This window comes from Myxocyprinus asiaticus, chromosome 6 (genome assembly GCF_019703515.2).
Source record: "Myxocyprinus asiaticus isolate MX2 ecotype Aquarium Trade chromosome 6, UBuf_Myxa_2, whole genome shotgun sequence".
Taxonomy (NCBI): Eukaryota; Metazoa; Chordata; class Actinopteri; order Cypriniformes; family Catostomidae; genus Myxocyprinus; species Myxocyprinus asiaticus.
Window position 1 is genome coordinate 19371985 of NC_059349.1, and position 13616 is coordinate 19385600.

A 13616-nucleotide genomic window follows, 5' to 3' on the forward strand; every position below is an offset into this window, starting at 1 on the left:
CAAATTCTTGAATCGATTTTGCTTGACAATTCTCATAAGGCTGTGGTTCTCTCGGTTGGTTGTGCATCTTTTTCTTCCACACTTTTTCCTTCCACTCAACTTTCTGTTAACATGCTTGGATACAGCACTCTGTGAACAGCCAGCTTCTTTGGCAATGAATGTTTGTGGCTTACCCTCCTTGTGAAGGGTGTCAATGATTGTCTTCTGGACAACTGTCAGATCAGCAGTCTTCCCCATGATTGTGTAGCCTAGTGAACCAAACTGAGAGACCATTTTGAAGGCTCAGGAAACCTTTGCAGGTGTTTTGAGTTGATTAGCTGATTGGCATGTCACCATATTCTAATTTTTTGAGATAGTGAATTGGTGGGTTTTTGTTAAATGTGAGCCAAAATCATCACAATTAAAAGAACCAAAGACTTAAACTACTTCAGTCTGTGCGCATTGAATTTATTTAATACACGAGTTTCACAATTTGAGTTGAATTACTGAAATAAATGAACTTTTCCACGACATTCTAATTTATTGAGATGCACCTGTATATACTGTATATACTGTATATATATATATATATATATATATATATATATTTTATAAATTGTTTTCTTCTTCTGAAAAGCCATTTAATAGTCTATAGGTAACAGTTGCCACTATATAGGGAGACCAGGGCTAGTTGTCACACAAGCAAGTTGTCTCAAGGGCTATATTTCAGTAACTATGAGATTTAGAGTTAAATGTCCAATTGCGCATATGTGTTTTCTCTAGCAGAGGTTTTGTATGTTGGTTTCCAACACCTAGTTCAAACCCTCTTAAAGTAGAATATTTTTGGTGAACTTCACCCTCCAAAGTACATTTTCACCACCTTCATATTTTAGTTCTAGCTCTTGGGTAAACAAGTGATCAAAATCAGACCACACTGGCATATATTAAAGCAATAGTTCACCCAAAAATGAAAATCCTCTCATCATTTACTCACCTTCATGCCATCCCAGATGTGTATGACATTATTTCTTCTGCAGAAGATAAACTAAGATTTTTAAGAAGAACTTCTCAGCTATGTTGGTCCATACAATGCAAGTGAATGGTGATCAGGTCTTTGAAGCTCCAAAAAGCACATAAAGTTAACATAAACATAATCCATCAGACTCCATTGGTTTAATCCATAACTGTGTCCCAAACAACACACTATACTATGCACTTACAAAATGTACTATGCACTCAGCCATGTAGTGTATGGATTTTCAATGTGTAATATCGTATCAAATGGAACACTTAAAAATTTTTTTTTTTTTTTTACTACACAGAAGCATTCACCATTTAACAGCTGACGGAACTGATGTTTCAAACACATGCAATGTGTTGCTACTAGATTTAGCACGTTAGCCAACCTCAGTTCAACACTTGTATCTTAAACAACGTACATATTCATACAGCTTGGGGTGATGGTAAAGCATTCAACTCACATTTTACCTTTGTAAGGTGTTGTCTTCACTAAAGTTTCGCTAGCTGCTAAATTCTTCATTATTTACAACTGTTTTGTCAGACCAGCAGCGCAGCAAGGTAACTCCGTCCCTTCCGCTACGTACGGCAAGCTGCATTGAGTCCATAAAGTGTCTAACATTCCACACTCTGTTTTGACAGTTGAAAATGTGCATCATCCGGGTCCTTAAAGTACACTTCTTTTTGCTGTGTTTTCAGTGTTAACATACTACTCGGACTACTTACACTACAAAATGTCATAGAATAGAACAGAAGTCTGCGGTTTGGGATGCACCTCATGTCTTCTGAAGGGATCCAGTTAGTTTTGGGTGAGAACAGACCAACACATAACTCCTTTTGTACTGTACATCTTGACGGCATCCTAGGCGATCATGATTGCAAACTCGATTACACTTCCAATAGCGTCATCTAGAGCTCTGTGCATGCATCAAGCACTAGGAAGTGTAATCGAGTTTGAAATCATGATCGTGCCTAGAGACTGCAATGACAAGATGTACAGTGAAAAAGGAGTTACATTTTGGTCTGTTCTCACCCAAAACCAACTGGATTGCTTCAGAAGGCATGGATTAAACCACTGGAGTCTGATGGATTACTTTTATGCTGACTTTATCTGCTTTTTGGAACTTCAAAGTTCTGGCCACCATTCACTTGCATTGTATGGACCTACAGTGCTTAAATATTCTTCTAAAAATCTCTTTGAGTTCAGCAGAAGGAAGAAAGTCATACACATCTGGGATGGCATGAGGGTGAGTAAATGATGAGAGAATTATTATTTTTTGGGTGAACTATCCCTTTAAATGACTGGGTTCCTTGTTTTACTCCAGGAGTGTCTGAGGTCAAAAGTTGAACATCACTCCTATGTTCTAGAACATTTGGTATCATTTACATAATTAATGCAGAATCTGTATGTATGTCTTTTTCAAATAAGGTAATGACTGATCTCATCGGATAATGTATTTAGTGTACTGCGTTTCCTGTTCCTACAAAAGAATATAATGCTGTGCTGAACAATAACATACTAGAAATCTCTGATGCACACTTAAGTGTCTGTGTAATTTCTCCCCTCATGAGGATCTGGATCGAGACAGCTACTGCAGACCTGACTTGATACTTAGGGGCCAATCCTGAAAATTCCTAACAAGAATGTAAAAGAGAAACTATACGCTATATTTTCGATTCAGAGTGAGCAAATTTTAAAAATGGCTCTGGAATGTGCAAAAATGCTGACCATTAGTGTTTTGCATTTGACCAATAAATAGCTTTAAGTTTTGCAGATATGGAAAAACGTCTCCCAGCAAACCTGCACTCTCAGTCCTCGGTGACGTCATGTGCACTCATGTGATCCCTTCCTTTGCCCAGTTGTTCCCTACGAAGAGCGCTACACAGACAGTTCACTAGGATTTGAGATACAGCTGGAGTCTCTCTCTCAATCTCAGACAGCGCACTGGTCCACCTGGATGCCTTGACTGTCGTCTCTTTCCATTTTATTCGTATCGCAGTGCCAGAAACGACACTTTCACAATGGCTGGAGCAATTATTGAGAACATGAGCACCAAAAAGTTGGTGATCGTGGGTGTAATTCTTCTTTTATTCCAGGCGTTTTCCTTTATGGTCGGTGGACTGATTGGTGAGTAGTTTTAAAAATCAGCTTGGTATCTTTGATGGTGGAATATGTTGCCATTTGTTCTGTTACTAGGTTTTCAGGAAAAAGGAGTTTTGCTTAACAACACTGTAATTGAGTGAAAAGTTGCGGGATTGATTTGTTAAAGTAGTGTCAAAGATGGGCGCTTATTTTTTATTTTTTTACTGCGTCGACTGCAGTCTTTGTGCTTCTGGTTTCGCCTGTAAGTTTAGAGCCGATCAAATGGACGCAACAATGTTTTGTTTTGTTTTTTTTAGCTCGGGCGCCTCTGGCTTGTCCCGAGTCCCTGCTCTTGCCCTGTCGAAACGAGACGGAGAAAGATTTTAAAAACCTTTCAAAGCTTTTTAAAACCCATTTGAGCGTGAAAGAATTTATTTATCGGTCGGTATCGTTTACGCTAAATAAACAACGCCAGTCACATACTAGTGTCGTGATTTGTGCGATTGTTTGTGTATCGCGTGCACAACATAAGAACATCTTTGTCCATTCTAATATCATTATACCTACCATGTGTCTTCCACACATATTTTTGTTACTTTTCCTACTTTTATCCGTTTTTAATTGCTTTTTAAATCCTATATAATTCATTATATACTTTGTTAGCTAATTTGAAGTAAAAAGCACTTTGATTATCAAGGTATTTGAAATCAAATATTGAACTGAAAACAGGCCGTCCACTTCACATAAGCCAATAAAGGGTTAAATGAACCATCTCTAGAACTTTTCGTCTTTGATCTTACATCTGAACAGACAACAAGCCCACCCCCTCTCTTGTGAGCCAGCCTTCCCTCTCAACTTTTCTCTCCTGCTCATCCTTCTCTCCTCCCCTCTCTTCCTCCATATTCCCCCATTCTGAAATACATACCATAATTGGTGTTGTTTTATGCCCTGTTTTGCATTAGCCATTTGACAGTTACTCCGTCTTGTGCCTTGAGTATTCAAGTAGCTTGTTCCATTTAAAAGAAGGTTTTGTTATGTACTATATGTACACAAGCAAAGCAACAAGATGCTTGTGGGGTCCTCACGATTTTGCAGGAAGGGAATCATTTCTTGATCTCCCCCAGAATATGGGATGACTGGTAATAAATTAGCTTGTGTTGGCCATTCTTGCCTGAGATTGATTTAATGAGGCGGGATTCCTTTGTGTTTGCTCGGTGGCCGGTGGCAGCCAGGGTAATTGAGTAGAAAAGCTTGCTGCTCCCCCTTTATTGGACATCTTAAACACGGCATGAGGTCACCAGGGTGAAAGGCGCCCATTATTTTGTGGTAGAGATTTGAAGGGTGTTTGTTCCCAGGATTGAGGGTCAATGAATAATTGAACTCTGAGAGGTTTAGTATTGCTATTTTTGCTTGCTTGGTATTTTTGTAGCATTCACTGGAGCAGAACACAAAACGGACAAGCAATTTATATGCTGCTTTCAAGAGGATCTGGGAAACTTGTACCTGCGAGTAGGGCATTCGTTATTACATGTCACACATTCAGTTGGGAAACAAAATACGGAAGAAGCCAAACTCAAACAAATACACAATGAACGACGGCAAAAACTCTGTTGTACTGATGAGTAATCATAAGTGAATAAACCTGCATCACTTATACATGACATACACCGATCAGCTACAACAGTGAAACCACCTGCCTAATATTGTGTAGGTCCCCCTCGTGCCGCCAAAACAGCGCCAACCCGCATCTCAGTATAGCATTTAGAGATGCTATTCTTCTCACCACAATTGTACAGAGCGGTTATCTGAGTTACCGTAGACTTTGTCAGTTTGAACCAATCTGGCCATTCTCTGTTGACCTCTCTCATCAACAAGGCGTTTCCATCCACAGAACTGCCGCTCACTGGATGTTTTTTGTTTTTGGCACCATTCTGAGTAAATTCTAGAGACTGTTGTGTGTGAAAATCCCAGGAGATCAGCAGTTACAGAAATACCAAACCAGCCCGTCTGACACCAACAATCATCCATGTGATTATCTAATCAGTCAATCGTGTGGCAGCAGTGCAGTGCATAAAATCATGCAGATACGGGTCAGGAGCTTCAGTTAATGTTCATATCAACCATCAGAATGGGGAAAAATTAGATTTGGATCGTGGCATGATTGTTGGTGCCAGATGGGCTGGTTTGAGTATTTCTGTAACTGCTGATGTCCTGGGATTTTCACACACAACAGTCTCTAGAATTTACTCAGAATGGTGCCAAAAACAAAAACATCCAGTGAGCAGCAGTTCTGTGGATGGAAATGCCTTGTTGATGAGAGAAATCAACAGAGAATGGCCAGGACTGGTTCGAACTGACAAAGTCTACGGTAACTCAGATAACCGCTCTGTACAATTGTGGTGAGAAGAATAGCATCTCAGAATGCTATTCTGAGATGCGGGTTGGCGCTGTTTTGGAGGCACAGGGGGGACCTACACAATATTAGGCAATTGGTATTAATGCTGTGGCTGATCAGTGCATATGTTTTATTTAGGGTGCACTTTGTATTTTTTGTTTATTTGGTCTTGGACTGACACTGACACCTTGCGGCGTGGATGCAGCATCATTCAAAAACAATATTTTTCAGTTACCAATTCCATTATAGAAATTCACTATTCACAGTCAGGCATGGTTAATTTGATCCAAGAGTGAAAGTGTCCAAACATAGGACTGTTACTTAGATTAGTATTTGACTAGTCATTTGATCTAAACATGGCAGCCCCCATGAGGGGACCCTCTCTCTCCTTGTAGAATAAAACAGCTTTTTTTAGGCTACTGATATGACAGGAGTATTCATCTCATGAATGTGCTCATTAATTTATACATATGTTTCAAAATTACCATTTGCGTTTTTAGGAATAAATATTTTTTAATGAGAAAAAAATTACTGAGTGCAACTTTAATGTATGGTATCTAACAAATTATTAATTAATTTGCTTAAAACAAACCGCAAAGGTCATTGGTTGACTGTCGTATATAACAAATTAATATTTTTGAAATAAAAATACAGAAGTTAAAATAACTTTGCAAAATCATTGGTTTCCATCATCTTTCATGTAGACATGCCCCTTACAAAGTACCAACTTGGAAACTCATGTATCATCTAGAATTCCGACTTTCCCACTCGTAAATACGACTTCGCTGGGTCATTCATGTGCCCGGAACTCGTAAATGTGACATTTCAGACTCGACTTGAAGGGCACAATAGACCAACTACAGCTAGGCAATATATTGAATATTCACGATATTATCACAACAATTTTGCTGCCGTTATAAAATTTAGCAATATCATGAATATTCGATGATTGTAGTGTACTTTTTATTTGGCCACTGTTTCCCAAAAGAGTGCGTCATGAGATGAATTTCACGATCCTTCTGGGCTGCAGAATTAATCAAAATAACATCAAAGTCTCTGTTTTGTTATATGTGATTATTAAACTGCAAAAGGCTGCGATTTTATCCAATGAATACATGGTCTGTGTGTGCGTCAGAGAGAACAGGTGACGTGTTCTGTGATGATATGCTGTTTTCAGTGCTCGGAAGTGGTTAGCGTGCATTGTGAAAGCAAAGGGCTGCAGATTCACACAGTAGTGCAATTCCAAATATTTGTAACTGCTACAAGTTATTATACAAATATAATAATGGGACACGGTATCACAGAAGTTTTTTGTAATGAGCAACATTGCAAACTGACAAATACATGCACACTTTCAGTGTTCTGCCAAATTAAAAGCTCCAGGTGAAGGTAAAGTAAATGCTACTAAAAAAATAGTATTATTGTACAAAACAAATATTATCCTCATAATAATCCATATAATAATATTTCAGTGTTATATTGTATTATAATAACATTTAACTGGGCTCCAAAATGTGAGTGAGTGAACTTGTGAAAATGTTTTAGTACAAATGTAGGCAAATATTGCGGAGCAGGTATTGTATTGTTGCATCTAAATGAAAATGATTAAATATAGTTTTTTTTTTTGTTAATTTAGTGAAGATCTGTGGAAAACGTGCCTTCATTTTTTACAATTTTTATTTCATGCATCAAACATTTTGAATCTACTTGGCTACAAAGCTGTTTGGTTGAAATTATGGTTCTTTTTGATAAAAAAACGAAGAAAAAAAAAATCACATTTAATGCCATTTCAGAGCAAATCCATAATTATCGAGATATGTAAAATATTGTCAATAAAATGAAAAAATATTAAGATTTAATTTTTGTAGCCATATTGCCTAGCCCTAAGACCCTCCTATTAGCTTTTAAGTTATTATGAAAACTTTAAAAATGTTCATGTTGCTGTCACTTAATAGTTTGCCTCTTAGTATAGAGATTTATTGTCCTCAAACCATAGGCTGGTTCACATTATCTGTCACTTCCTGGTCATTTACAAAGTTTAGTTGTCCTCACTGACCCAAGAAGTGTTATATTAACTCATACTTAACAAACTACCAATTCTTGAATAGCAATGAAGGATGTCCTCACTTTCTCATGCTAATGACCCCCTCATAGTAAGGGTGTAACAGAGTCAATTTATGAGTCTTATTCATTTTGTTGGCCTTTTGTTCTTCACTGTGTAAACAAACCACATTTTTTTTTTTACCTTTTTCACTTAAACTCACTGGGTCATTTTCCTAAAACGTGAGCAAACAAAAATCTGTAAATCTTGTATTTCATTGAACTGAATGTGACAATTTTCGTAAGAATGGTTTTTCAAACAGTTTACACAAAATTGTTCTGTTCATGTTTCGTGACTGAGTTCCAGTGTGTTTGAACAAATTTCTTACTTGGCATTTCATAATTTTTTTTTTTTTTTTGTGGTTGTTATGGCTCTATTGTAACAGTTTTTCATGGACACAAAATATGGTTTTCTCCTACTACTGTGAAAATGTGTAAGAGTGATTTTGCTGCACAAGTTATTAGTTCTTTGATGGATTATTCTTAAATTGTTCTATCAAATCTGTCTCTGCAGCTCCAAGCCCCACCACAGCCATCCACTACCTGGCCACAAAATGTGTGGATGCCGTGAAGACCCACCATCAGGGCTCCAAGTGGTTCATGCCTTGGGGCCCCGACGAGTGCAGCAAGCTCAGAGATTTTGATGAGGCCATGGCCAAGAGAATTGAGGCCAATAACATTGTGTTTGCAGTCCACATTCCTTTACCCAACCGAGAGATGAGTCCCTGGTTCCAGTTCATGCTGGTTATCCTCCAGTTTGACATTGCCTTCAGAATACAAAACCAGATTGGTGAGTAATGGAATTGATTTATTGTTTTAGTACTACCCAAACCTTCGCCTATTTCTCCAGTCTATTTAGTACTTGTGGTAAAAAATAAAAAAGCCCCACCAAAAACACAAAAATGGGATCACTACATGGCTTATATGCCCAGGAGATAGAACATGGGTGCTATTGTCCTGAGAGTGTAGGAGGGGACGCATTTCCCATTCTATTCACCCAAAAGTAGATTGGATTTTTCACATGCAGTGAGAGGACTAACAATGATGAATGCTCTGTTTTCACTCTGTTGTGGCTGGAGCCTGAGAGATCTCAATAAGGACTTAAGCCCGCTATGCATTGTAGGGGCCTGGGTAGCTAAGCAAGTATTGACACTGACTACCACTCCTGGAGTCGTGAGTTCAAATCCAGGGTATGCTGAGTGACTCCAAACAGGTCTCCTAAGCAACCAAATTGGCCCAGTTGCTAGGGAAAGTAGAGTCACATGGGGTAACCCCCTTGTGGTCGCGATTAGTGGTTCTCACTCTCAATGGGACGCGTGGTAAATTGTGCGTGGATCGCGGAGAATAGCATGAGCCTTCACATGCTGTGAGTTTCCACAGTGTCATGCACAGCGAGCCACGTGATGAGATGCGTGGATTGACAATCTCAGAAGCGGAGGCAAATGAGACTTGTCCTCCGCTACCTGGATTGAGGTGAGTAACCATGCCACCATGAGGACCTAGTAAGCAGTGGGAATTGGGCATGCCAAATTGGCGAGAAAAGGGGATTAAAAAAAACCCAACAAGATTGTTGCTCGTCAGACTGTACGATATGAACGCATTGATATCACCATGGCACATTGTGCAACATTATGTCAGATTGTACGATACACATCGTGGCTGACTATGGTCCCAACCGTCCCGATTAGTGAATGAGACTCACAGGTGTAGAATAGAAGTGAAACGGTGAGATTTGTTGGTGGAATGTGATTCGCTTTTTGGCACAGTGTGAAAGTTGCGAGACGAGGGCGATAGTCTGTTCTGTGACTGCTACCGGGTCCTTGAATAACATGTAACGTGCGAGTAAGGGCAGCCATTGGAGTTTCTGGTGCCCCCCTAGGGTAACATGGTGCCAGCCTAGGGAGTTGGTGCCCTACGCAGACTGTGTAATAAGACAGCCTGATCACAAATACAAAACATTACAGATGTTGAGAATGAATGCAATTGGGGGAGGCAGCCTTCAGTAATAATTAGCGACCACAAGCAAAGATTCATTGTTGAAATAAAAAGACTTGTGGCCTGAAAAATGACAAACTTCTGTATAGGCTGAAAATATATATAGCGCTTGCAAATTTCCTATGGATACTGCACAAACATGACATAGATTTCTATAACTGTATCCAATTAAATCTGCTGATTTTAAACATGGGTTAAATTCGGCTAGAACATCATTCCGGCACCTTCGGTTCTAAAAAGAAAAATAAATGCTTGTTTGTCAATCCATTCAGTTTATTTTATTATCCCATGTGGTTTTTGTTTGATCCATTTGACACATTCCATCTCTATTTAGTGTGTTCTTGTTCAAAAATATTTCAAGTTCATTATGCTTCGCTCTAGTCAGTTGCGGACCCTGGTAGAGTATACAAGAGCGGCACGAGACCGCACGCCCCCGCATAAAGCCTTGTTTATACTTTTATTTTTTTCTGTTATTTTTTTTTTATGCCCTCAGTGTTTTTTGGCAATGTAAAAGTCTTAAGAACCTTTGTAATAAAAAGCAACAACTTCTATTTCTATTTATGGAAGATTCGTTATCCATAAGATGAAATGGTCAGAAAATAAACCTAATTTTAATGTATTTCTGATAGAATGGCAGTGTTATTATAAGATGGTAAAGCTTTGTAAAAATAATCAAGCAAAAATATTTGTTAAAATGTTTGATTTATCTAACTTAACAGATTATCTTTTTCTTTTGAAACCCCTCTTTTATTTATTTTATTACTATTATTAACCTACTTTTAAAAACCTAGCCATATTTAAAAACCTACTTGTTTTTGTTATGGTTGGTTTGTTTTTGTATGTTTGCAATGTATCTGAACATGTTTAACAATATAGCCAATGTTGTCTCACACAAGTCGTCATTTTTTTAATGCGGCGCCACGCACACAGTTCGCTCAGTTACAAACAATGGGATGCACACCGCCGTGCAAATTGAGGTCTAGCAAAGTCAAAGCACACTTCCGCCAACACCGCGACGATGTCATTTTTGTCACGCGCAACCTTGCGACTCGCCGACGCGGCGAGTGTAAACCAGACTTAAAGACGCACGTTCCGCTTCTATATCGCACCGTGGTCCAATGCAGTCATTTCTTTATTTTCGTTTTGTAAGCTCTGTATTAATTTAATTCAGATAATAATGCTTTCATATTGCAGAAGTGTTACACTTTTCTCCAAGTGTTCTCAGCTTATTTATTAATTAAATATTTTTATATAGAATGAAAAGAAGAAAAAAATACTGAAAGAGCTTGAGTAGAGTGATAACTGGGCACAAATGTTGCTATGGTGCAGATGCGGAGCAGGTTTCTTTCCGAGTGAATTGGGGAGCGAGAGAGGAGCTGACTATCTCATCTGGCCGTCCTAACAGCAGTCACACTATACGGCTGCGACGCTAAATTAATGACACTGCCAGAACTTCATCGGAGGCTAAAGATCATCGCAAAGACTATTAATCGGCCATCGGTGAACATGTCACTGAACGTTGTAAGATTGCTGATTTTGCCCTACGACAGAAGTCATTTAGGATTCCCGAAGTTTGTCTCACGGCTGAATCGTGGTCAAAATCATATAGTGTGCACCGGGCTTTAGTCACCATGCAGGTAGGGGGGAACTATTCAAGGCTTTGATGCAGACAATTGGAGGATAATAACAAGGAATGCAGTACTGCCATCTGGTTTTATTGCCATTTCAGTTTCTTTCAGTGGCCATTTAAAGATGGAAGGTGTAATGGGACGCAAAAGTCTGGGTCCAGAAGTAGAAAATCTCATTCATTTTTTTCCATATGGGGAATTGATTTATAACAATAACTAATAACCCTTTAAAGACAGACTTACCGTGAGCTCAGAGGTTGTTTATCAATAGTATATGCTTCTGTTGGGTGTTTCATTTTTAGACGCTCTGACAGACAAGTTTTGCTCAAGCGGAACGGCAGAAATGCGTCTCTGCTTTATTTCACATTAGGATGACACTGCTTCTGTATTTACTTATTTTGTATTTTTTTTATTATAATTCCCTCATACCTTGAGATCTACTTTACCTATAAGGCTGTTTGGAAAGTTTTGAGTGTGTCTGGACCAGAGCATGTGAGCGGAGCGGTGATAATTCCACCTGAACGGAGAGCGCCTTTTTGAAGATTCCACTCTGCTCTCTCAGGCCACTCAGCGCCGCTCGCTCAATCCAGAATGCGCTTCGTGATATGCTGGTTTGGGAATCTGCGAAATAAGCAATAGGCCTGAGGTTATGGAGCTCTAACATTGTTTTAGTGAAGTTGCAAACCTTATAACCTAAATAAATGCAAAGTATAAATCAAAGCTAAGAACGAGGAAATCGAAAGGGAGTGTGGAGAGACCGTGAGAATTAGCAAATATTCCTTTTGGAATCGTTCGTGTCACATTGCCACAGAGCACGAGGATGTGCTACGCGATGATAGTGCAGCAAAAGGTGAGCTAGTAGGCTACACTACTATTCAATAATAAATTAATAGATAAGTAAGGTATCTTGTTGTTTTGGTATCATGTCAGTGCAGCTGCCAGCTAGATGCAGGCCCGGTTCTGCAGGGTTGCGAACCTTTGAGCACCCTCAATTAAATATGTAAGCTTAATAATACTGTATATTGGCAAAGCATGTTTCCTTGAATCCCAGCAAACACACACACAAAATCCCTGCATCAAAACCAGTAAACATGTATGATCTTGCAGATCAGTGTGTCCTAATTTGCAGGCGGAGCATTCTGCTTTTTTGCTTCTATTGTACAATTGAGCATTTGATTGGTAAAGATTTCTGCTCTCGCATAGAGAATTTCATAACGGAATTATCTCACTTAATTGACCACCTGTTGCTTTCGATTTCTGCTTCGGGATAAAGTGGCAACTAACTGCTGGTCAGTTTCCCAAAGCCAAATCCACACCTTAACGAGAAGTGAAATATAAAAAAATGATTCTAGATTAGTGGTTGCAGATAACATCTTCGACTTCACTTGCTGCATTCATGCGCAGAGAAAAAAATCTATTAATGATTGTACATTAGGAAAAAAAAAAACTTCTTAAAGGCAGTGTAATTTGTGAATTAAATAATTTTTATTTGTTTTAGGATCATTAAACATGATTTCATCTAATATATATATTGGACAAAATCTGACTTTATGCAGGACAAATATTTTGTATTTGTTAAAACCATGGTTAAACCTTGCTGTACATATAAAGAGTGTATGCACAACATATGATCGTTTTGTGCTTATACAGTGCATCTGGAAAGTATTCACAGCGCTTCACTTTTTCCACATTTTGTTATGTTACAGCCTTATTCCAAAATGGATTAAATTCATTATTTTCCTCAAAATTCTACAAACAATACCCCATAATGACAACGTGAAAGAAGTTTGTTTGAAATCTTTGCAAATTTATTAAAAATAAAAAACGAAAATAAATCACATGTACACAAGTATTCACAGCCTTGCTCAATACTCTGTTGAAGCACCTTTGGCACCAATTACAGCCTCAAGTCTTTTTGAGTATGATGCTACAAGCTTGGCACACATATTTTTGGGCAGTTTCTCCCATTCTTCTTTGCAGGACCTCTCAAGCTCCATCAGGTTGGATGGGGAGTGTCGGTGCACAGCCATTTTCAGATCTCTCCAGAGATGTTCAATTGGGTTCAAGTCTGGGTTCTGGCTGGGCCACTCAAGGAATTCACAGAGTTGTCCCGTAGTCACTCCTTTGTTATATTGGCTGTGTGCTTAGGGTCGTTGTCCTGTTGGAAGATGAACCTTCGCCCCAGTCTGAGGTCCAGAGTGCTTTGGAGCAGGTTTTCATCAAGGATGTCTCTGTACATTGCTACATTCATCTTTCCCTCGATCCTGACTAGTCTCCCAGTTCCTGCCGCTGAAAAATATCCCCACAGCATGATGCTGCCACTACCATGCTTCACTGTAGGGATGGTATTGGCCAGGTGATGAACGGTGCCTGGTTTCCTCCAGACATGACGCTTGCCATTCAGGCCAAAGAGTTCAAT

General features: G+C 39.0%; 1 protein-coding gene across 3 annotated transcripts in view; it reads left to right on the forward strand.

The window, feature by feature from the left end:
* Nucleotides 1-2860: 2860 nt before the first annotated feature.
* LOC127442438 (protein wntless homolog) overlaps nt 2861-13616 on the forward strand; it is a 38522-nt gene continuing 27766 nt past the window's right edge. For all 3 annotated transcript variants that reach the window (XM_051700481.1, XM_051700483.1, XM_051700482.1), the window contains exons 1-2: nt 2861-3124; nt 8089-8364. In XM_051700481.1, the coding sequence (XP_051556441.1) occupies nt 3019-3124; nt 8089-8364 (382 nt within the window). In that variant the 5' untranslated portion in view covers nt 2861-3018. The remainder of the gene's footprint in view (nt 3125-8088; nt 8365-13616) is intronic.